General features: G+C 37.3%; 1 protein-coding gene across 1 annotated transcript in view; it reads right to left on the bottom strand.

The window, feature by feature from the left end:
• The window catches only part of TAOK3 (TAO kinase 3), a 151365-nt gene that overhangs the window by 49903 nt on the left and 77086 nt on the right, over window positions 1–24376 (bottom strand). Inside the window, exons 6-11 of the mRNA XM_081113679.1 lie at window positions 22240–22285; window positions 21261–21357; window positions 18516–18629; window positions 17300–17391; window positions 4251–4344; window positions 2456–2537 (exon numbers count right to left, since the gene is read on the bottom strand). Coding sequence (XP_080969805.1) covers window positions 2456–2537; window positions 4251–4344; window positions 17300–17391; window positions 18516–18629; window positions 21261–21357; window positions 22240–22285 — 525 coding nt within the window. The remainder of the gene's footprint in view (window positions 1–2455; window positions 2538–4250; window positions 4345–17299; window positions 17392–18515; window positions 18630–21260; window positions 21358–22239; window positions 22286–24376) is intronic.

The following is a 24376-nucleotide window of genomic DNA, read 5'->3' as shown; positions in this document are numbered from 1 at the left end:
AAACAGTGCGTGGCACTCTGCAGACAATCTATAATAATAAAATCATAATATGCTAATTAGGCCAGATGACCTTCCTGATGAAGCCAGGGCTGTGAGGGAAGCCCAGGTCCCGGGTGCTGGAGGGAAGCCAGTGCTCGCAGCCAGGGGAAGAAAGGCCTTCTCTTGCTCGAATTTCATGCATCGGGCCTCTAGTTAGTAGATATTTGTTGAATAAGTGGTGAGGCTCATTTGATTTGGCTCACCATATCAAATAAAGACTAAATCAAACCAAATCAAATAAAGATCCAAACATTTACCGACAAAAAAGTTTTCTTCAGGCATATCTTTAAACATCCTCTGCTCCACGTGTTTTGCTTTATTCTTCAGGAATAATAGGTTGGCCTATGTTAGATCTCTTTTGTCTTCTATATGTGTCATCTTTTCTATAATAATCTTTAGGAGTTTTTTTTCATTTGCCTTTAATTTTATTTCCCTAAGACTACCTACCATGGGAAACACCCTAAGTGGATTTGCTTATTATATTAGTACTAGAGGCCTGGTGCACGAATTCGTGCATGGGTGGGGTTTCTTGTCCTGGCTGGCAATCGGGGCCAATTGGGGCTGTCTCACCCAGTCCTGATTGGGGCCAGATGGATGGCCAGGGGGAGGGACTGCAGGAGGTTGGCCAGCTGTGGGAGGTTGCCTGTGGGAGTGCACTGACTGCCCAGGGGCAGCTCTTGTGTTGAGCATCTGCCTCCTGGTGGTTGGTGCACATCATAGTGGCTGGTCGAAATGGTCGCTTAGGGATATATATATGATTTTAATGTTATGATTTTATGATTTTAATGTTATGATTTTAATGTTATGTTTTAATTTTTCTACTCCATTTCTTTCTTTATTTCTGCCCACTTGCTTTTTATATCCTTTTGTTGTCTATTGCCTCAAAATTCAACTTTGAATCCTTGTAGTATATTCTTCTTTGAGGTTTTGCCCCCCTTAATTTTAATACCATCCAAAGTTACTTCTTTTTCCCTTTATGGTAATGCTTTTCATGCCCTTTTAAAATATCTTTGCTTACTTCAAAGTAATAAAGATACCACTTTGTCTTGTATTATGATGTTTTGTTCTGGTTGCCATTTTTCCCTCTATATAGAAATGTGGAGCTGTTGCTAAGACATACAGACTAGCTCATATCTAGAACATGTGATGGCTTTACACCAAATGAGAGTTAGGTAGAGTTCTCTGCCCTGTTACTTCTGTCACCCTATTAATGTGGCCTGCAACCTATATGAAAAAAAAAATTACTTTTGGGTGGAAAAACTAGTCCACTTCAGACCTACCTCTTCAGGAACACTAAAAGCCAGAAAATGATAGAGAAATGTTTATAGAGTTCTAAGAAAAGAAAATGGAAACCAAGAATTTGTGACCTAGCCAAAGTGGCCAACATCTTTAAACTTCACTAATTTAGGCAATACAATCCTTCAGAGTTTTTGTTAAAACAAACAAGAGTGGCCGAAACCGGTTTGGCTCAGTGGATAGAGCGTCGGCCTGTGGATTGAAAGGTCCCAGGTTCGATTCCAGTCAATGGCATGTACCTGGGTTGCGGGCACATCCCCAGTAGGAGATGTGCAGGAGGCAGCTGATCGATGTTTCTCTCTCATCAATGTTTCTAACTCTCTATCTCTCTCCCTTCCTCTCTGTAAAAAATCAATAAAAAATATATTTAAAAAAACAACAACAACAAAAAAAAAACAAACAAGAGTGGAACAACATGCATACAGAAAAAGGTTGAAGAAATCTGGACTATTTTGTGGCAAAGAAAAGGTATTTATATTTTAAAAGATTTCCACATATTTCACTAATATAGACAGAACATATCACCTATGTATAAGGTCTATAATAAAATGTTACATGAAAAGAGATGCTCAAATATATGATGTTTAAATCAAATGAATGCAGTTAACATGGTCATCAACATGGACGATGGAATGCTATGCTAACTTCACTGCCTGATGATTTGGCAACAACCTAAGTGAAAAATCTCCGAGTTGTCATTTAAACCATTGGCAGACTCTGTCCTGAAAGTTTGTACAGATATTAGCCATAGGAATATCACAAAAATGACCAGAGCAAAGAGAAATATTCTTTGTCAAAAGTCAAAAACGGGGTTGGGTGTAGGGAAAACTCTTCATAGGGAATACATGTATGGCACATACATTGAGATAATCATACTATTTCTATGGCTAGCTACTATCTCTGGATAAATGACAAGGCAGCACCTTCTAATCCAGTTTGTCATAATGAGCTGCCACAGGAATGATTTACTATGTTCCACTACAACGTGACTTTAAATTCCCCTCTTAAATAGAAATTGAAAAAATTATTTTATTAACCAATGTCACCCCAATAAATTCAATAAAAATACATACATACATAAATTAGTTTAAAAGATGAAAAAAAGAAAAGAAAAACTTACCCGTAATAGTTCCGCTGACGTTGGTCTTTCCTGAGGTATTTTCTGTAAGCAGTAATCAACAAATCTTCTAAAAGAGTCAGTCCTGTGTGTGCAAATACATTAAAAGAAAAAAATATCAAGGTTTGTAGAACACATGGCTCACTTAAAAAAGTTTTCATTCCAGGGAAAATTTTACATTTTAGATGTTTAATAAAACATTTCTGGAATATCAGAATTAAATTTTCAAGTTTATGACATCTAAAATTAATTATTTTGGCTAATGAATGTGGATAATTCATGTTAATCAACACATAGACATTTCTTAATATATAATCAAGGTCAAATCATAATATATATATCAGAAAGTGAAAATACTATATTTACATGTAATAGGTTTAAACGTATTTTTCTCCCCAAAGATTATAACTCTCATAAGTCTCAAGCCTATATTTTTCATGACCAGTTGGTAATGCCTCCATCACCCACAACCTATAACCAGGTAGTAAGTACATTTGAAGCATAAAAGTCAGAAAATCTAGGACTATGCTTCCTGGATGAAAATACGTCCTGTCTTGAAAATTCCATTTTGTCTACTCTTCTTTAAAATTGCCCTTTTTCTAAAACTCTGTGGCCCAAATAGTTATCAAAATGTCATAATGGCCCTGGCCAGCATGCTCAGTGGTTAGTGGTTCTCAACCTGTGGGTCGTGAACAATGAAAATACATCCTGCATATCAGATATTTACATTACGATTCATAACAGTAGCAAAATTACAGTTATGAAGTAGCAACGAAAATAATTTTATGGTTGGGGGTCACCACAACATGAGGAACAGTATTAAGGGGTCGTGGCATTAGGAAGGTTGAGAACCACTGGAGAGCATCAACCTGTACACAGAAGGGTCATGGGCTTGATTCTGGTCAAGGGCACATACCTGCGTTGCAAGTTCTATCCCCACTCCTATTGGGGCACATATGGAAGGCAGCCAATCGATGTGTCTCACATCATGTTTCTCTCTGTCTTCCTCCATACTCTCCCAATCCCCCTTTACCACTCTAAAAATCAATGGAAAAATATCCTGGGATAAGGATTTTTAAAAAATCCTAATGTTTACCAAGGAACATTACAATTTTGGAATATAATATATGTTCTGTCTCAATAGATTTAAATATACATATAGTAAAGAAATGGCACCTGGAAAAATATTATCAAATGGTACTTTATCTCTGTTTAGAAGTGATAAGAGCTGAAATGATCAATACAAGACTGTCTTGACTTGAGACTCTAGTTGTTAGGAAGGTGGCAGGGCATGTTTCCTGTAGAATTTCAGTTACTATCGACACACATTAAGAACACGGTACAAGCCACAGTGAGGGCAGAAATAAAATGTGTGTGTGTGTGTGTGTGTGTGTGTGTGTGTGTGTAGTTAATGCCAACGTCACTCTATAATGTATGATGAAGAAGTGAAATGGGATGTGAGGGTGATCTGGCTGCGCCATCTGTCACTCCATTGATCACCAGGGTTGATTCGTCTGATCTGGGTGGCTAGGCGGGTGTCCTCCTCCTCCCTCACTGATCCATGCGCGTCCCTCCCAAAGCTGTGTGCTCAGTGGAAGAGGACGACCTTCCCCCTAGAGGAGAGGACTGGTTTTTGGTCAAGGGTATATGAGTAGCTGCGCTCCCCTGCTAGAACCTCCAAACAAGCTCTCAAGAAATTAAACGCTTTCCAGGTCAGATATTTAAAATGAAATGTAATGAAAGTGGCAAATACACATGGCAATTTTCCTAGAGATTTAAAATCATAGCAGAATCTTACCATTCATTAGACTGTAATGTTGGGGAGTCATTCTGGGCAATGTGATACAAGGCACTCATTGCATTCATGTTGAAAAGAGGGGGTTTCCGTTCCGCTGAAAGGAAAAGAAACATGATAAAGCAGCTCTTGAAAGAAATCAGGCAGATAGGGAAATAAGAAACTATGAGCAAAGCTTTGCTGCTAAACTGATAACTTGTTACTGTCATCATGCCACATAATCCACTTATTTTAATCGCTTAGGTCAACCTAGAATAGCCATTCAAAAGAAGCTGCTGAATATCTTAATGTACACTAGCAAAGCTCCTAACAGATCCATTCTAGAGAGTGAATAAAATTTTATTATGTTTTTCACATATCTTCAACAGGCTAGTCTTTGCCTATCTTCTCACAATAGGTATGAATATCGTGAACTCTGAAAAAGGGGCTATGTACAAATCCTGACAAGCTCAGTGACCAAAAGTTACCACACACCATGATGATCCGAAGTTACCACACACGATGATGATGTGATCATAAATTACTAAGTAGGCAGGGCATGGTGGGTAGTCAAGCCCTCGGCCTATAGCTTCCGTAGTAAAAGTGAGCCCTGTCCATTGTTCTTGTGCTTTTATATGGACATACCTTTGAAATGCCAAGTAACCTTCTCTTCTAGACCCCCTTGGCGGCTTAACCGCCCTCACAAGAGCAGGTACACCAAACTCTTATCTTATTGCCCCCATCCCACTGTTAATTACTGTAAATGTTAACTAACCTATACCCACCAATGTAAAAGAAGTATGTGTTTCTACATTTTGCTTTTTATCCAATACCAGAGATTTCCCCGCTTTGTTTTCTCCTGCTTCCTTAATCTACCTTCCTTATGTTTTCTTTCATATAACCTTCCTTATGTTTTCTCCTTTGATTCTAAATGTATAAAAAGAACTGCCAAACTGTCATTCTCTGGAGCATTTTCTAAATCCATTGAGATTTTGCTTCTGGGCATATCCTCAGTTTGGCTTAAATAAACTCTAATAAATTCATGACATTTTTCTATAGGTTTAGACTTTCTTATGTCAACAACATCATGTGTATGTGTTTCAATTAAAAATGTGTATTCATTGAAAAAATTCAATAGTTTCTTATTTCCCTATCTGCCTGATTTCTTTCAAGAGCTGCTTTATCATGTTTCTTTTCCTTTCTTTTTTTTAAAAAATATATTTTATTGATTTTTTACAGAGAGGAAGGGAGAGAGATAGTTAGAAACATCGATGTGAGAGAAACCTTGATCAGCTGCCTCCTGCACACCTCCTACTGGGGATGTGCCCGCAACCAAGGTACATGCCCTTAATCAGAATCGAACCTGGGACCTTTCAGTCCCCAGGCCAATGCTCTATCCACTGAGCCAAACTGGTTAGGGCTCTTTTCCTTTCAATGAATACACATGAAAAGGCACAGAAAAGTAGAGTGAAAAAAATATTATAAAACGGAACTTGTTGTTTTTTTTTTGAGAGTGAGACACACATCGATGTGAGAGAAACATCGATCGGTTGCCTCCTGTATGTGCCCAGACCAGGAATAGAACCCCCAAACTTTTGGAGTAGCGATGATACTCTATCCAACCTAGCCATCTGGCCAGGGCATAAAATGGAACATCTTAAACATCACTAACACAGTATGAGAAATAAAATAATTCAATTCCATAAACACTGTTTGAAGGATCACATAGGCCAGAGAACTGGTATAGGATGGGGTAGAGGGGACTGGGAGAGAGGAGGAGGAGAAGAAATAATCAAGGCCTGGTCCATCCCATTCTAAAGAAAAGCTCAGTGAATCAAGTATTAATGGAGGATTTACTCTATCAGAACCTGTCAGATCTCTTCTTTGGAATTCCTACAGCTCTCTTTTAGTTTACTGCTCATTTGGCATGTGCTCACCTACTGCATTTACATAAACAAACATTTTTTTAAAAAGAAGCATAAGCTCTAAGACAGGGGTGGGCAAACTTTTTGACTCGAGGGCCACAATGGGTTCTTAAACTGGACCGGAGGGCCGGAACAAAAGCATGGATGGAGTGTTTGTGTGAACTAATATAAATTCAAAGTAAACATCATTACATAAAAGGGTACGGTCTTTTTTTTTTTTAGTTTTATTCATTTCAAACGGGCCCCGGCCCGCGGGCCGTAGTTTGCCCACGGCTGCTCTAAGAGCAAGATCTTATAACGCAAATACTTTTATTATTTTATTTATTTCCTGAGAATATGTAATAAGATGCTATTTACATATCAGGTGCTCCATATGTTGACCAAAGGAAAGAAACAAGGTTCTAGCTGAGTACAGTTAATTTTATGCCATTTACTAATTATTATGTCATAGGACATAAAGCACTATCTATTCTACTGTACTTATTTTATGCTAATGGATTCTTTATATAGTCCCAGTTTGTAATTCATCATCTGATCTCTAGTTTCATCAGGGCATTTTGTTTTTTAAGCAAAGATTCTCTATTAACCACTTTTAAAATGGTGAAGGGGGGCGGGGAGGGCCATTTACTAGTATAGCAGTGTCGACAATAAAAATAAAGTAAAAAAATGGTAAATTAGGCTTATTCTATGCAATTCTAAGAAACAGAACAAGAACTAAAGGCAGAAGTAACAGGGAATACTGTCCCTCCCACCCCAACTTGAAATGAACAAGGTTGAGAGTAGTGAATTTTCAGTTATTGGCATTATGCAAGCAGAAGGCAACAATACTTATTCATCTGTGATACTTTGGAGGGGCTTCTTATAGTCTTGACTAAATGATCTCTGACACCTTTGAAAGTGTCTACAATTCTACAAATATTTATTAATCTCTCAACAGGATAGTTTATACGCACCAAATAACTACCAGTATTACAGGGACATGAACTCTTAATAAGTGGAAGTTTGAAAGTTGCATTATAGATACATGGAATTATATCTGTTTCTAATGTAGAGGAGAAATAACTGGTTCAGGTTTGTTTTATTTTTCAAGAGGTTGACTCTAGAAAGTTTCTAGAGCTTGGCTTTTTGACAACTTCTAGTATTTAAAGCCATCTAGAACTAGGATCACATCATGTAACCATCAGTGACTTCCCATCATTCTTAGGACAAAGTCCAGATGCTTAAACATAGTTTATTGACCTTTTTATGAACATGACCCTGGCTAGCTCCAGCACTTCAGTTTGAGAAACAATATCCTCCCTTCCCCTTCTTGCCCCCTCCCCCCCATGTAATCTTTTGCTTCACTGAAAGAACCAAGTTCACAGCCTCTCACACATGCTGCTTTCTCTGTCTGGACTCCCTTCTCACGCTTGTTCCCTAAACTTTATCTGGTAATTCTTGCCAATCCTTCAGGCTTTATCTTAAATATAATTTCATTTCTGCATTAATTTAATAAATATTTACTCCAGGGTCATTATATGTTTATAATCAGTTCCAAATGGAAGCCTTTCTTGACCTCTCAGACTAGGCTCCCATGAGATTTTGTCATTGCAAATTATATTTTTCCTTTCTACCACCTATCACAACCATAATGAATTATTTGTGTAATTTTTTATGTGATGTGTGTCATCTTTGCTAATGTGCCCATGACAGCAGGGACAACATCATTTATGTTCATCTCTGCATTTCCTGTGCTGCACGCATATCTGGTATTTATTCTTAGTGGCCAAAATGAGTAAATGAAGATAAGGCAAACTAAGGCAAAGAGAAACTTTATCAACAAAGAATCTTTGTGCAGCATGAAGTCACAAAGTGACTGAGAAGAAACCAAGTCTTGGGGCTTGTGTCAGATACTATGGGATGAATTCATTCTCTATCAGGATAGGAGCCCTCTCGCTCACTGGCAAAAAATATAAAATTCAAGCTGCTCAGAAGAACACTGAATTGTACAGGAGAAACAGCAGGAAAGGGGGACTAAATGAAAAAGAAAACAGAAATTTAGGAAGAGGACGATGAACAGACAAAAACAACATAACCCAGTTCGATGTTGCTCAGATTTAAGTAGCATGGGGAGCACTTGTAAGTAATGGGCACTCTGTCCGTAAACAGGACAGGATAGTTGACCTCACAATGGCAGAATAGTTCTAGCACAGAGAAGTGTGTGATGAAAGGTATTCCAAACACAGGACAGTTCTATGATCTAGTTTCTGAGAAGCTTTTGCTAAATATTAATTTCAGATGGTCTCACATCTGTTCAAGTCCTCTGCCAGATGCAGCACATAAATCCTCTGAGTCATGGTGACAGGACTCATTGCTAATCCAGAATACTATAGAACAGGGGTTGGCAAACCATGGCCCAAATTCACCTAACAGCCTGTTTTTGTAAAGTTTTATTGGAACACAGCCACACCTATGCATTAACATATTGTCCTTGGCTGATTTCATGCTATGTAGCAGAGTTGAGTATTTATGATAGAGAAATGTATGGCCTGCAAAGCCTAAAGCACTTATCTGGTCCTTTACAGAATGTTTGTCAGCCCTCACTATAAAATATAACTAGTGGCCTGGTGCATGAATTCATGCACTTTGAAAGGAAATTAATTAGAAGAAATATTTTAATATCACTATTTGCCCTTTCTCTATAATAGAAGTGTCAACCGAATTCATGATCGACAGTGACAGATCGAAACACATGCATGTGATTGGCGCCAGAGAGAGCTTTATAAATATATATATATATATATATATATATATATATATATATACACATATATAGATAGATAGATAGATATAGATAGATATAGATAGATATATAGATATAGATAAACTTGCTTAATTAGACCTGCTTTCTGAATTAGTTAAACTTTTTCCAGCCCAGTGAAACACCCCAACTTCTCTTTCAGGTAATTGTCAGCAACATAGCAGTAAATAACAACACGAAGCAAATTATTATAGATCACGCAGGGAGAACAAAGGGCAAAATATTTAACTGCAGCAGTGTTTGACTATATTCTGGGCAGTGAGAAAACCTGAAGTCATTTTCAAGGTCCACCATTTCTTCTTTTCAGTCAGGTCAAGTTTCTAAGCTTTCTAAATCTCCGTTTTTCGGCTAATGACAAGAAAATAGGATTCCACCAAGTCTCCTATCTGCCTACTCCAGGACTTCTGTGAGGATCAAATGAGATGAGGCATGGGAAAACGCTTCACAAACATTTGGTTAAAGTGTAAAATGTTTGCACCTGGCTATAAAGCAATTCATGTTCCCACGCCAAAGAAACTCTAAGGAGGCTAGTCACTAGGGAGAGGAAGCCAGGCGTTGCTATGTGACGTCATTACCTGCTCCCGCAGCCATTGTTTCCGTGCTGAGCTGCGCTATGGGCAGCATTTTGTGCCATGGGGTCTCAGCAGCGTTGGCTGCAATTTGGTGGGCTGTCACTCTGGGGTGGTGGTGGGGCCTGTGTCCCACTTGGGGGAACCTTAGTGTTGCTTTGTGAGCACCAGGTCCGCAGTGCCGTTTCTCTGTAAATGGCCAGTGCATGTCCTGGCAGCTCTGGCGTTGAGTGTCTGCCCCCTGGTAGTGAGTGTGCGTCATAGCAACTGGTCGAACACTTAGCATATTAGCCTTTTATATATATAGACTAGAGGCCCGATGCACGAAATTTGTGCAAGGGGCTTGGCCCCCACCTGCCGCAGCGAACAGGGATCTCTGCTGCTTCTGCCTTGGACCCCGCCACGGCGGCTTCATTTGGAAGGTTGTCCAGTCTAATTAGCATATTACCCTTTTATTATTATAGATAGCTTGCATAGGAGCTTCAATATAAGCAGCAGAACAGAAACTGGGAGTGCTTTTGAAACCACCTTGTGATAGATCATCACAATCTCAAAAGAAAGGGAAAGGGTGATAGCATAAAAAAGCTGAATTAACTAAATTAAAGGAAAAATAATTATTTCTACTAAATTTAAAGATAATGACCAAGTTTCTATGGATGTTCCATGTGTGTTTTATGAGATCAACGTTCAAGATGATCAATTCAATTGAAACCTTTGGACACTGCTCCATTTGGCAAAGCTCATGCTAAATTGTAGCACCTAGCCTGAGCTTTATTCTAATAAGAAAGATCATGCCTGGCTGGTGTGGCTCAATGGATTAATTGCCCATGCACCAAGAGGTGACTGGTTTGATTCCCAGTCAGGACATATGCCTGGGTTGTGGTCTTGATACGCAGTAGGGGGCATGCAGGAGGAGCCAATCAATGTTTTTCTCTCATTGATGTTTCTATCTCTCCCTCTCCCTTCTTCTTTCTCTAAAATAAATAAAAACGTATTTTTTAAAAAAGAAAGAACACGAAAAGGCAACAGATTTCTGATGGACAAATGTTATTGACAGCCATAATAATAATTTATACCATTTACTGAGTTCCTATGATATGTCAGGTACTCACTTCAGGTATGTTCATAATTCTCACAATAATGCAAGATAAGCATTATTACTCAAATTTCCCAACTGAAGAAATAGAGGGTCAGTTAGCTTAAAGAATGAACCCAAGTCATGCAGTAAGTGGCAAAATTGGGATTTCAACCCAGTCTGTAATACTCCAAGACCTGTGTTCTTTCCCCTAGGCCTCAGTGCCTCTTCAGTAACTTTGCATTTTATAACGGACTAGAGGCCTGGTGTACGACCTTTGTGCACTGGAGGGTGTGGGGGTTCCTCAGCCCGACCTGCACCCTCTCGAATCTGGGAGCCCTCAGGGGAGCCCTCTCCAATCCGGGAGTTTCTGTCTGTCTTTGCAATCATATGAGCGAATTGTCTGAGACCCCAACTCAGTTTGGTTTGTTGCTCACAGAATAATAGAGGCATTTTTGTATTTCTTTGCTTCATCGGTGGAGATTTCCTGGAAGTTTTAGGATATCTTCTCTTTAATTTTTCCTAGACACTCTGATTTTACTTATGTCTCTCACCTTTGCTTTCCCTCCATTCCCCACCGCAACAGTAACTTGCTCCAGGCTCACTTTGCTCTAGTGTCTAGGAGATCCGTCTGCCACCAGAACTATAATTCCCAGCATTCCCGGTGCTCCCCCACACTCTGGGCTTCCACTTCCAGTCCTGGGGCTGCCACCAAAACTACTATTCCCAGAATTCCTGGTGCTCCCCGCAATCTTGGTTTTCCCTTCCTGCTCTGTCTCCGTCCCATGGTCTCCCACTCTGCCAAATCCTCCTAGCCAGCAGCTCTCCTGCTCTGCTCTCTGCCTGGTGCCTGTGTATGCAAATTAACACACCATCTTTGCCGGGTTAATTTTGCATACTCACTCCTGATTGGCTGGTGGGCATAGTGGAGGGACGGTCAATTTACATGTTTCTCTTTTATCATATAGGATAGTTCTGGTATTTTAAAATGAAAAAAAAAATAGTAGTAGAAACTTTATAAGACTAAGTAGCTTAACACAATAGTCATCACAACATTCTTTTATGAACAGACAAACAATGAGTGGCTAATGTGGAAAAAAATTTTCAGCAAAGAAATTACATAACATTTGTGTTTTCATGCTTTTTTTGTTCCTGGAGAATTTATTTCCGAACAGTCAGTTCCGTGTCAATACTGATGGACCATTTGCCAGATTCTACCATGATCATTGCTCGTGAACTAAGTGTCTGTAGTTTAAGCAGAAGAACATCAAATTAACTTCTCTTGAAATAATCTTTAAAAAAAATAATGTATCTGGTGACTGGACAATTTCAATGTCCAAAAGTTTTTCAAGGATTCATGCATTTAACTAGTTCTTTCAGTGGAAGATGGTATGGATTTTGGTACAGTGATTCTTCCATCCAAATTCTATTTCTTCAAAATTGTCTTGGCTAGTTTTGGCCCTATTAATTTTAGGACTACCTTGTCAAGTTCTACATAGTATTGCTAGAAGTTCATCATATGTTGTTTATAACATATGCACATATTTCTGCTGAGTGCCACCAAAAATCAGTCTGAATAAATTGGAGGAATTTCTTTTGCAGTGAAGGGAAGAATAATACAATATTACAACCTAAAAAGAAAACTACCACCTCCATATCCATTAATAGACAATCAGTTAAATAAATTATAGTATATACATATAAAGCAGCAATTTTAAAATATTTTAATCTCATGGCACACACAAACTAAGTATTAAAATTCAGTGGCACACACAAAAAAAATATTTTTTGCAGATCTAAAAATAAAGTATATTTTGATTCATTCACACCAGATGGCTATTGCTGTGTTGGCTGTTATCATTTTCTTATTTGACAATCTAAGAGAAAAGAGGTCAGTGGCTCTGACTGGTGTTGCACATTTTAAAAATTCTTGTGGCACACTGGTTGAAAATCACTGATATAAAGGAATAACATTATGCCATTAAAAAATGAAAAAGATGTCTAAATTACTAATATGAAACAGATCTCTAAGAAATTGCGAAGTAAAAAATCAAAGTACAGAATCACTTTTTATGTTAACTTGGGTGCGAAAAGGAATATTATAAGTGTACATTCAAACTTGTTTGTATACTCATAAAGGAAGTTGAGGAGGATATACAAGAAATTAATAACAGTGGTTCCCTATATGTGTTGGCAGAGGTGGGATAGAATTGGGCTGATGGTACCAGGGGAAAGTTCTTTTACTGCATGTCTTTTTATATTTTTTGATTTATAAATCATGCTAATGTTACTTAGTGAAAAAGTAAGTAAATATTCTAACTTTCCTCCTTGAATTGTTTTGTTTTTCATTAACATATCTTTAATGTAAAAAAAAGAAGAAGAAAAATTGTATATATTTACCATATTTTTTGTTGTTGTTGTTGGAAGGAGTCAATGAAGCAATTGGAAATGCAATACAAAGTATACCAAACTATCTTTATAGGGAGAAGAAACATTGTAAGGAAAGACAAAACCTTAGCCTGAGAATAAACTGGATCTCTAAAATTCTTACAGGATCAATTTGGATACCAGAATAGAGAAAATAAAACAAAAAATTATAACCTAAATTTTAAAAATCAGACAAAATATTTTTAAAAACTGACTTTTAAAATATTAAATGTTTTTTATTTAAAATGTATACAAATAGCCCTAACAGGTTTGGCTCAGTGGATAGAGTATTGGCCTACAGACTGAAGGGTCCTGGGTTTGATTCCAGTCAAGGGCACATGCCTGGGTTGTGGGCTCGATCCCCAGAAGGGGGCATGCAAGAGGCAGCCAATCAATGATTCTCTCTCATCATTGATGTTTCTATCTCTCCCTCTCCCTTCCTCTCTGAAAAAAAAAAATATCCTATATAATAAGAGAAGCATGCAAATTAACCATCCCTCTGCTACACTCAAACCACGCCCACAAGCCACACCCACCAGTCAATTAGAGTGACTATGCAAATTAACCTGACAAAGATGGTGGTTAATTTGCATACACAGGTGTCAAGAGCCCCAGGAGGTGAAAGGGGCCGCGGCCACCGGTTCCAGGGACCATTGCTGGCCCAGGAGGCGAGGCCTGCCGTGCCAAGCCACACCCGCGGGCTCCCGGGACCTTTGCTGGCCTCAGGAGGCGAGGCCGTAGCCATGCTCGTGGGCTCCCAGGACCTTCGCCAGTCTGGGAGGCGAGGCCGCCCGCACCTAGCCACGCCTGCGGGCTCCCAGGACCTTGCCAGTGGAAAGCAGAGGGAGAGAGGAGCAGGAGGTTTGGAAGACTTGGTAGAGCAGGAGACTGTTGGACATAGAGCAGAGTGAGAGAGAGGGCAGCTTGGAGGGCGCGGCTCCCTCTGTCACCCCAGCTTACTCATCACAGCTGTGGAAACTGACAGCAGGGAGGAGGAAGTCCAACCCCCACAGAATCAGCCAGAATCAGCCTTTGGTCAGACAGCTCTCAGCGGCCTGACAGCCAGGACTCTCATTCACCTGCAACTCAGACCGTGACAGTAGAGAGGTGGGACTATGTCTAAAGAACAACTGTTGATACAACGTAGCTCTGCAGCCCAAAGATGCCGGCGTTATCAACAGAAAGTGTCTGCAGAGCAGCACGCATCTGATCTTGAAAGAAGGTGACGCCTGCGACAGGATGTATCTAAGCACCAGCTACTGGAAGAACGTCGCTCTGATGCCGAAAAACACCGGCATTATCGACAGAAAATGCCTAAAGACCAACATGCCTTTGAAGTTGAAAGAAGGCGGTGGAGACGACAGAATATGTCTAGAGGACAGCCATCAACAAGTACTACCAATACTGGTAGGAACTGCCTTCTCAGCGAAAATGGAGTACATGAGGATGCAATTCTCGAACACAGTTGTGGTGGAATGACTGTTTGATGTGAATTTTGCTTATCACTAAATTTCTCTGATGAAAAACCATCCGATGGGAAATTTACTCGATGTTGTAGCAAAGGGAAAGTCTGTCCAAATGATATACATTTTCCAGATTACTTGGCATATTTAAAAAGATTAATGACAAACGAAGATTCTGACAGTAAAAATTTCATGGAAAATATTCATTCCATAAATAGTTCTTTTGCTTTTGCTTCCATGGGTGCAAATATTGCATGGCCATCAGGATATGGGCCTACTGTTTTACAGTACACGGACAAGTTTATCACTGTACTGGAACTTTACATCCTTCGGATGGTGTTTCTCCGAAGTTTGCTCAACTCTATATTTAGGATACAGCCAAAGCTACAAGTAAAAGATTAGCAACACCAGAAAACCAGGGCTGCTCAGAAATACTCATGATCAACATCAACAACCTCATGCATGAAAAAAATGAATTAACAAAATCGTACAAGATGCTACATGAGGTAGAAAAGGAAGCTCAATCTGAAGCAGCAGCAAAAGGTATTGCTTCCACAGAAGTAACAATGGCAATTAAATAAGATCGTAACAGTGACCCAGTAGATATAATTCTCCCGGTGTGACTGAGGTTGCTGTCATATTCAGAAACAAAGATGGAAAACCTCCTTTTGAAAGGGACTTGCTCATTCATTGTAAACCAGATCCCAATAATCCAAATGCCACTAAAATGAAACAAATCAATATCCTCTTTCCTACATTAGATGCAATGACATATCCTATTCTTTTTCCACATGGTGAAAAAGGCTGGGGAACAGATATTGCATTAAGACTCAGAGACAACAGTGTAATCGACAATAATACTAGACAAAATGTAAGGACATGAGTCACACAAATGCAGTATTATGGATTTCATCTCTCTGTGCAGGACATGTTTAATCCTATTTTAAATGCAGGAAAATTAACTCAACAGTTTATTGTGGATTCATATTAAAAAACGGAGGCCAATCGGATAAATTTCATCAAAGCAAACCAATCTAAGTTGAGAGTCGAAAAATATAGTGGTTTGCCCTAACTGGTTTAGTTCAGTGGATAGAGCGTTGGCCTGCAGACTGAAAGGTCTCAAGTTCGATTCTGGTCAAGGGCATGAACCTTGGTTGCGGGCACATCCCCAGTAGGAGGTGTGCAGGAGGCAGCTGATCGATGTTACTCTCTCATCGATGTTTCTAACTCTCTATCTCTCTCCCTTCCTCTCTGTAAAAAATCAATAAAATATATTAAAAAAAATAGTGGTTTGATGGATTATCTCAAATCTAGATCTGAAAATGACAATGTGCCGATTGGTAAAATGATAATACTTCCATCACCTTCTGAGGGTAGTCCCAGAAATATGCAGCAGCGATATCAGGATGCTGTGGCAATTGTAACGAAGTATGGCAAACCCAATTTATTCATAACCATGACATGCAACCCCAAATGGGCAGATATTGCAAGCAATTTACAACGCTGGCAAAAAGTTGAAAACAGACCTGACTTGGTAGCCAGAGTTTTTAATATTAAGCTGAATGCTCTTTTAAATGATATCTGTAAATTCCATTTATTTGGCAAAGTAATAGCTAAAATTCATGTCATTGAATTTCAGAAACGTGACTGCCTCTTGCTCACATACTATTAATATTAGATAGTGAGTCCAAATTACATTCCTCTAATTAATTCCCTTTCAATGTGCATGAATTTCATGCACCGGGCTAGTAGTTAAAAAAATAAAATAAAATGTATACAAATATCTAGATAAAGGCAGTGTTGTGCTGGAGCCAACTCACACTGGCTTTGGAAGGTCAACTGTGCATACCTTTCCCCAACTCCACATTTAGTGAATCAACTGGTAACTTGAAATTGGCTATAGTGGGAATATTTACACCATGAAAATTGGCAAATGCTACAAATTAGAGCTTTTCATATTCCCTCACCCTCCAAGAGTCACTGGTTAAATTTACCGGTATACAACTGAATAAATGTAACTTTAAGATATATTAAAATTTAAAGCTTACAAGAGATTACTTGGTATTTTAATTAATTTTAGATAACTACAACTATTTGAGGAACAACTTTAACGTTGGCAGTTATTGCCCTAGCTGGTTTGACTCAGTGGATAGAGCGCTGACCTGCGGATTGAAGGGTCCCGGGTTTGATTCTGGTCAAGGGCACATGCCCAAATTGCGGGCTCAATCCTCAGTGGGGGGCATGCAGGAGGGAGCAGATCAATGATTCTATCTCATTATTGATGTTTCTCTCCTTCTCCCTTCCTCTCTGAAATCAATAAAAATATTTTTTTTTAAAAAAAAAAAAGCTGGCAGTATCTTCTAAAATGAAGTTTTCTCTAGGGGTTGCTCTCTTTATGGGTTGGGTAAAATATAGTTTTTAGAGTCAGATTTTTGGTAAGCCTACTTTTACTTTCACAAATGTCCCTTAAATAAGTTGGAATGTATATTGAATAACAAATATTACATGAAGAAAAGACATATATTACCATTTATAGTATGGAGAATGGCTATTTATCAAATAGTAATACTTATCATGATTCCCACATTGGTCACTGCCATATCTGCTCAAAGTTTTACTTAAATTAATAACTTGAAAATGTACCAGAGAGAAAGCAATCTTCTGATGTTATACAAGAACATGGGGGAAAATATAATGAAGTCACACTGCCTGACACACGTATACTAGTAACACATTAAACAATGGCTGGATGAATGAATTATCATAATAAGGAGTGAGTCTCAAAAAATACAATGAAAGCAGGTCTTTACTTACCCAATTCAATACAGGTGATCCCAAGTGACCAAATGTCAACTTTGCCATCATACTGTCCTTCGTCCATAGCCAAGATCACCTCTGGAGCCATCCTGCCAAAAATAATGTTGTAAATTAAAAACTAAATTTACCTAATGAAGTGATTCAATAAAAAAACTGTTTTGAGGGTGTTCTAAAACTTTATCTCATAAAGATATTACTTCCTCACACAAATCATTTGGAAAAAAACACTATTCAAAATGTAAATAATATACTTAGTGATTTACATGAAATAATACATTATTTTCAATAAACTCTGGTTCCACTATTTCCTTCAAGTTTGATTTTCAGTAAGTTTACTTAACCTTTCTGTATATTAGTTTCTTCATCTGTAAAATGGAGAGAATTCTAATAGCTACCTCAGAGATTAATAAAGGATTAATATGTATGAAACACTTAAACAAATAAATTACTTTAAGCAACATGAAAAATCTTCCAAAGATATTGTAACTTAAAACCAACCAACCTAACAAACTGCTATGAATGTTACTTTGTCCATAATAGACTTTAATTAGGAGGACAGGGGTTATATCAGTTTAATGTGCTTTGTTCTTTAATAGTGTATGTAAATAGTTGCTTAGCAAATGCTATTCGATGATGTTGAAAAAAATTTCAAATAGCTAATTATTTTGGTAGGTAAGCAAATTTCCAGGGATATAAGTCATTCTCTAAGGTACAATAAAATTCCAATGCATCTATGAAAGGAAGGAAAGGAATCTTGAATAGAATGGGATAAAACTAAGTCAGAATGATAAGCTAGGTAAAGTATCAGAGAATTCAGCAAACAGAAGAACCTGGATTTCTTTCACTGAAAGGCAGTATTTATGCTCATTGGCTAGAGGAGGTTAAAGAAGCTACCCTCCTTGCCTAGAGACTCTGCCTCAAGAGAAAAGTTGAAAAGAAACTTTAAATGAAATCTAAAACCTGAGCTTGGACAGTGTGTTGATAATCCTGCTCAGTTTACACACAGTGACATCAACCTTATTTGAACAATTTAAAGTCACCAGAAATTTTATACTAAGTCAGAGTGTTTTTTTTTTGCTAATGAGTTTTCTATCCTTCTGTAATAAAATCTCATTTTAAGAGACATGGTGAGACACTGTCAAAATGGCAAAGCAAAACCTTGTTCGTGGATGCATATTTTTAAAACTATGTCATGTTCTCTAATTCTACATACCAGTAAGGTGTGCCCACAAAGGAGTTGGCAGGAGAAGCCATTGAAGCAGATCCAAAATCAGCTAGTTTCACCTGACCTGGCTCTGTTAGAAGAATATTTCCTGCTTTAATATCCCTGTAGGAAAAAAATAAGAAGGTTAGAAAATTACTTTTCAATTTTGATTATGGAATAAGGTCAGAGCATGCAATTAATAAGACAAAAAGTTTATTTTAAAAAACCTTGCTCAGATAGCTAAAAGGGGACTTAGTAATTACTGCATGTTGTAAGGGGGCCCAGATTCCTGGGTGTACTTATAGGTAGGTCATAGTAATTACACTGAAAGGTAGAGCTCTCTTCAGAGGAAGGGAAGGCAATGAGAAAAAAGGCAGTGATGACAGACACTACAAAACCATATTCTTAGCTGCTAAATCCAGTCACCAACAGTATTCCTTGTGCTGGGAAAATTGGCGCCATTTGTAAACGCCTTTTTTCCCCCTTTTCCGAATTACTTGATATTTTTTGAAGCCTAAACAAACCTTTAATGACTCTGTATTGACTACCTACCAATAAGCCTCCTCTACACACATACCTTTTCTTTCTTGCCTGTGACCCTTTCTCTCTGCCTTTAATTGTAACTGCAACTCTAAGGCAGTTGAGGGTACATGTTACATAGAAGGTGTTATTTTAAAAATAACACTGAACAGTAAAAAGAAGACCCTGAAAGATCAAAACAAACAAGGATTAGGGCTTAGGAAATTGCATTTATTGTATTACTGCAAAGAATTGCAAGTGGTTACTACTAAAGCTATTAGATATTTTATGCAGCAAAAAGATTTTAAAATATAATTTAAAAATCATTTTCAGTATGATAATTTAGAATGATAAGATGTGGATGTATTCTTTATTCTCTTTTAAAATGGTATGAGGTGTAATGAGTACTATGAACCAAGAATTGTAAGTTGATGGGCAGTGAAAAGATAAAGCAGAGAGAATGAGGTAAATTTATGTCAAATTGAAAATGATAAGGTTCAAATACTTCCAAAACAACGTTTCCAAAAATCTTCCTTGAAAATTCAGTTTCTTTCCTCATGATGACATTAGGAATTGGCAGAGAGAACTAAAAAAAAGCATTATTTATTTCTTACAACAACAACAAAAAATGTTTTCTCTATTATTTTCAATTACAACATTGACTAGCTAGCCTCTTAAATCAAAATAATAAAATGAGACATAGATAGCATTTATTATTAAATAAAGAGCATTCTTTAAAAATTTCATGTCCTTTCAACTTCTTTTACATATTAAAAAAGTTAAAGTATAATATAGAATTAACACATTAATGTGCAGATTAAGATAACAAAGGCATAAAAAGCTGAACTGTGGCTTTAATAGGAACAAACAAAATCATAAACAAGTTGGCATTCCTTAACGACATCTTGGAATTAAAGATATATATACATACACTAGAGGCTGGTGCATGGATCTGTACACTGGTGGGGTCCCTCAGCCTGGCCTGCCGGGAACGAGCCAAAACCGGCTCTTCAACATCCCCCAAGGGGTCCTGGATTGCAAGAGAGCAGAGGCCAGGGAGGGACTGTGGGAGGGCTCCAGGGCATGTCCAGCCCCCCTTGCCCAGTACCGATAGGCCAGATCCCAGCAGCAAGCTAACCTATTGATTGGAGCATCTGCCCCCTGGTGGTCAGTGCACATCATACTGGTTGAATGGTCGAACAAATGGTGGACACTTAGCATATTAGGCTTATATTATATAGGATTTTAATGTCAAATCCATAGAAATTATGGTTCAATTTATTTAATCAATATTTATTATACATAGTTAGTCTTTATAAATTCACAGCAGGAATTTTGGTTCTGCTTTTTTGGTACCAGTATCTTGTGATGGCTAGTCTTATGTGATTAAAACAGAAAAGGGGAACTTATGACCTAATAGTTTCATTTCTTCCTAGCAAATGTCAGTGTTTTCTTTTGTTTTTGAGCCACCTCAGTTCCTTTAAACATAACTCACAGTCCACTACTTCTGCACTATTCATTTAAGTAACTGTACTAGAAGTTCTTTACTGAGAAAGAAAAATATTAGAAACAACATCTTTGTTTAGGAGAAGTTAGTGGTGGGAAATAGAGTGGGGTTGTAGTAGAAAAAAATATAAGGTAGGGGAAAGCCTTGGATTAGGAGCTAGGAAATTTGAGTTTTACTCTTTATTATATAAATGCTGTGAAACCATGGGCAAGTTATTTAAATCTTTATGAGTCTCAGTTTCTTCATCTGCCAAAATAAAGACAATAAAATACTATTCTAAATAGCTATATGAATCACAGAAACAGAAAACATTTTAAAGTGATAAAACAGCATGTATTTATATAAGATAGATTTGTTATTTGCAACTGGAAGGGGAGAAGAAACTGAGCTAGGAAATAAACATATGCAAGAAAGACTCATTTATTTTTTTCTCTTCTTGACACAGTATCAAAAGGTTGCTGAGCTCTTCTTCCCTGCAACACCCTGCCTGGAGAATAGTTACCTATAGAACAGAGATAATGTAAGTCTTTGCGGATACATGGGAGAGACCAAGAGATAGGAACTAAATTCTGGCAACTTTACTCTTTACATCCAGAAGCAGCGGCAGTCTATTTGCTACCCATAAATCCTTAGGCGCCTTAAAAATTGGAGCATGCACTAATTTACAAGGTTCATTGAACAGATAGTCCTATAGCTGAAATGAAAATGTAACTAGTCTCTAATCTTACCTATGAATCAATGCATGAGAATGCAGGTAGGCTAGCCCCTGCAAGGCACCATGAGTAATGGCAGCGATCTCCACTTCCTGAAGTGGTTTCTTGTGAACTGAGGAAGGAAAAACATTCAGGAGTACATGATCAGTTTCATGCCTCTTTTTATCTTATACAACTATACTAAACTGAATTGTAGACTTTCTCAAATGACAAATTGGGCACATATTCATCTAAACACACAAAATATATATTTTCTATAGAACAGCAATAAATAATCAGATAATAGAAAACTGAAGTATAAAAACAAACAAACCTGTTCACACAAAATAAAACAAAGCCTGGTATTTGTGGTAATTAATTATTAATTTATTTGTCAGTTGCAAGTCAGTTGGCCAGGCCCAAATTTACTAGTTCCTTCTCACATTATAACCCTAGAGTGTTTTAGGTTGCATTATTCTCCTCTTCCCCGAAGCCATTTATCTGACTCCCCTAACTATAGGTTTTCAATATTTGTGAAAGCAGCTAATAAGCAATTTCTATTCAGAGATTAAGGATGATATTAGAAAGTTTTTTAATGTAAATTTTTAACAGTCTCTGGTTATAACAGCATCTGTGGAAAACTGGGTTAGTCAAGGTATTTGCAAGGGTTAAATATTAATATTTAATTTAATTCCATCTACCTCTCTTTCATACATAAATATAAATTTAATGTTTTTGGCTGCATATACTTCATCCCATTAGTAAAGATTTTAGTAGTACCTTCCCAGGATGAACTATGAACTAAAACAAAAACACACACACACAAAAAGTAGGAGGACCGCTAATCATTACTCAGATAGTTTTGGTGGCACTACAAAGTTTGCATAGCTTATGCACACAATCCTTAAGTCTAAGTCATCATCCATTTGGTTTGCCCAAATTGTACTTTAATTTAAGAGCAGATAACATCCTGGTCAAGGTAAAACAGAAAGGAGGGGACTGTTCTGATTCTTACCTTCTAACAAATCAGAGGCTGAGCCTAAGCAATACTCCATCACCAACTGTAAGAGATTAAAACAATAACCAGAACAATGAACAAGAAACTGCTAAAACCAACTGACCAACCCAGGACCTAAGAATACTATAAGAATAAATATCCTGGCCTATTTGACCCTGGGTTCAATTTTGGTCAACTGGCACTAATTGGTTTTTATAATTTTTATCATTTGTTATTGTTATCTCCTACTTGGAAATGGAATTAGTCTAAAACTTTAAGGGGACTGGGTATGGAAATACTGACTCCATACTCCAACTTACCTATTTTCTACTACACTCTACATCATCTTGTTTCAAAAAGGGATTTAAGGTGGCTTGGGTTATACTCCAAATTAAATTTTATAACTTGGAAACTGGAAACCAAATACATCAGCCAGTAAAACCGATACCAGGAAATAGAAGTTAAATAAAATAAGCCAATAATAAGTAATAAATTCCTTGTTTTCACATTTAAAACGTGTTAAACAGCTCTGGCCCAGTAGCTCAGTTCGTTAGAGCATCATCCAGATTTGATCCTCTGTCAGGGCACATACAAGAATCAACCAATGAACATATAAATAAGTGGAACAAGTCATTGTTATGATCTCTCTTTCTTTCTCTTTATCTCCCCTCCTAAAATCAAGCAATAATTTTATTTAAAAGTGTTAAGCAAGAAAATATTAAGCATTTGCATCTATGGCAACAAGATCATTTACTTCCACCTTCACTTAAAAAGAGAAAAAGGAAATACTATTTAGAACTCAATCTAAAGATGTAGCCTGTATCATTGCATTAGCTCAAATTCCCAAGATATGAGATATTTAAAGTTATATCTTAAAATAATTTGAAAATAATATTAAAATATTATTGATATTTGCAATCTTGGGAGGTCTTTTATAAGCAAAAATTAGAAAAATTTCTTTATTTCCATCTTAGCTATTTCAGGTGTCCCAGACTACTGATTTATAGCCAAGGTCAGAACTGTGAATGCTCAGTGACCAGTCTCCACATACACACACAAGCACACATACTCCTACAAATTATTTTGTTATTCTAAAAAATGCCATATGCTCATTATAGAATACTACTTTCCTTAATTACCTAGACATAACCAATATTAATATATTGGTTCCTTTCATTCAAAAATTAGTATAAAACATATATCTATATTTCATGCACCTTGTGTTATCAAAATAACTTAGGAGAACATGATATACTTGAGGTCCAATGCACGAAATTCATGCAAGGGGCTCAGTTGCTGCCGCCGCAGCTTCATCTGGAAGGTTGTTGGGAAGAATGTCTGGTTTAATTAGCATATTATGCTTTTATTATTATAGATTGTATATTCAATCTATCTCATTTTTCTAAATTATTCCAATAGCAATGCAATGCAAGGTACATAATACATATAGTGATATATGTCATATACAATATACTCTATAATAATCAAGTTATATATCTATATACTTAAATCATTAAATTATGCATAATATTAAATATATGAATATATAAATGATTGTATTGCTAGAATAATTTAGAACAATATAAGGAACTTAAAAGTTTAAAGTTTAGAAATGTTATTATAGTTTTCAGCTTAACATTAAAAGTAAGCAGATTATAAACATTAATTTCATATCTTATTGTGAAATGAGAGTCCACATAAGTGATTATTATAACAAAGGGTAGCCTTTTATATGCACTATTTTTTCAGCTATATCAAGGTATAATTGACAAATAAATTCTTTTTTCTTTAATGAATTTTAATGGAAACATTTCTCAATTGTACCCATACTTTTCTTTTTAAAAAAATATATTTTATTGATTTTTTACAGAGAGGAAGGGAGAGGGATAGAGAATCAGAAACATTAATGGGAGAGAAACATTGATCAGCCGCCTCCCGCACTCTTCCCCTTCACCCCCCCACCCCCACTGGGGATGTGTCCACAACCAAGGTACATGCCCTTGACTGGAATCGAACCTGGGACCTTTCAGTCCACAGGCCGATGCTCTATCCACTGAGCCAAACCAGTTAGGGCTGTACCCATACTTTTCTAATTTCTTTCTTCTTCTTTTAAGCAGGAGAAAAAAACAATTTAATACACAAGCACAGGAGAATC

Source organism: Myotis nattereri (genome assembly GCF_964212035.1).
Source record: "Myotis nattereri genome assembly, chromosome: 19".
Classification (NCBI taxonomy): domain Eukaryota; kingdom Metazoa; phylum Chordata; class Mammalia; order Chiroptera; family Vespertilionidae; genus Myotis; species Myotis nattereri.
The sequence above is the reverse complement of the archived record's forward strand: the minus strand, read 5'-3'. Positions and strand labels throughout refer to the sequence as shown.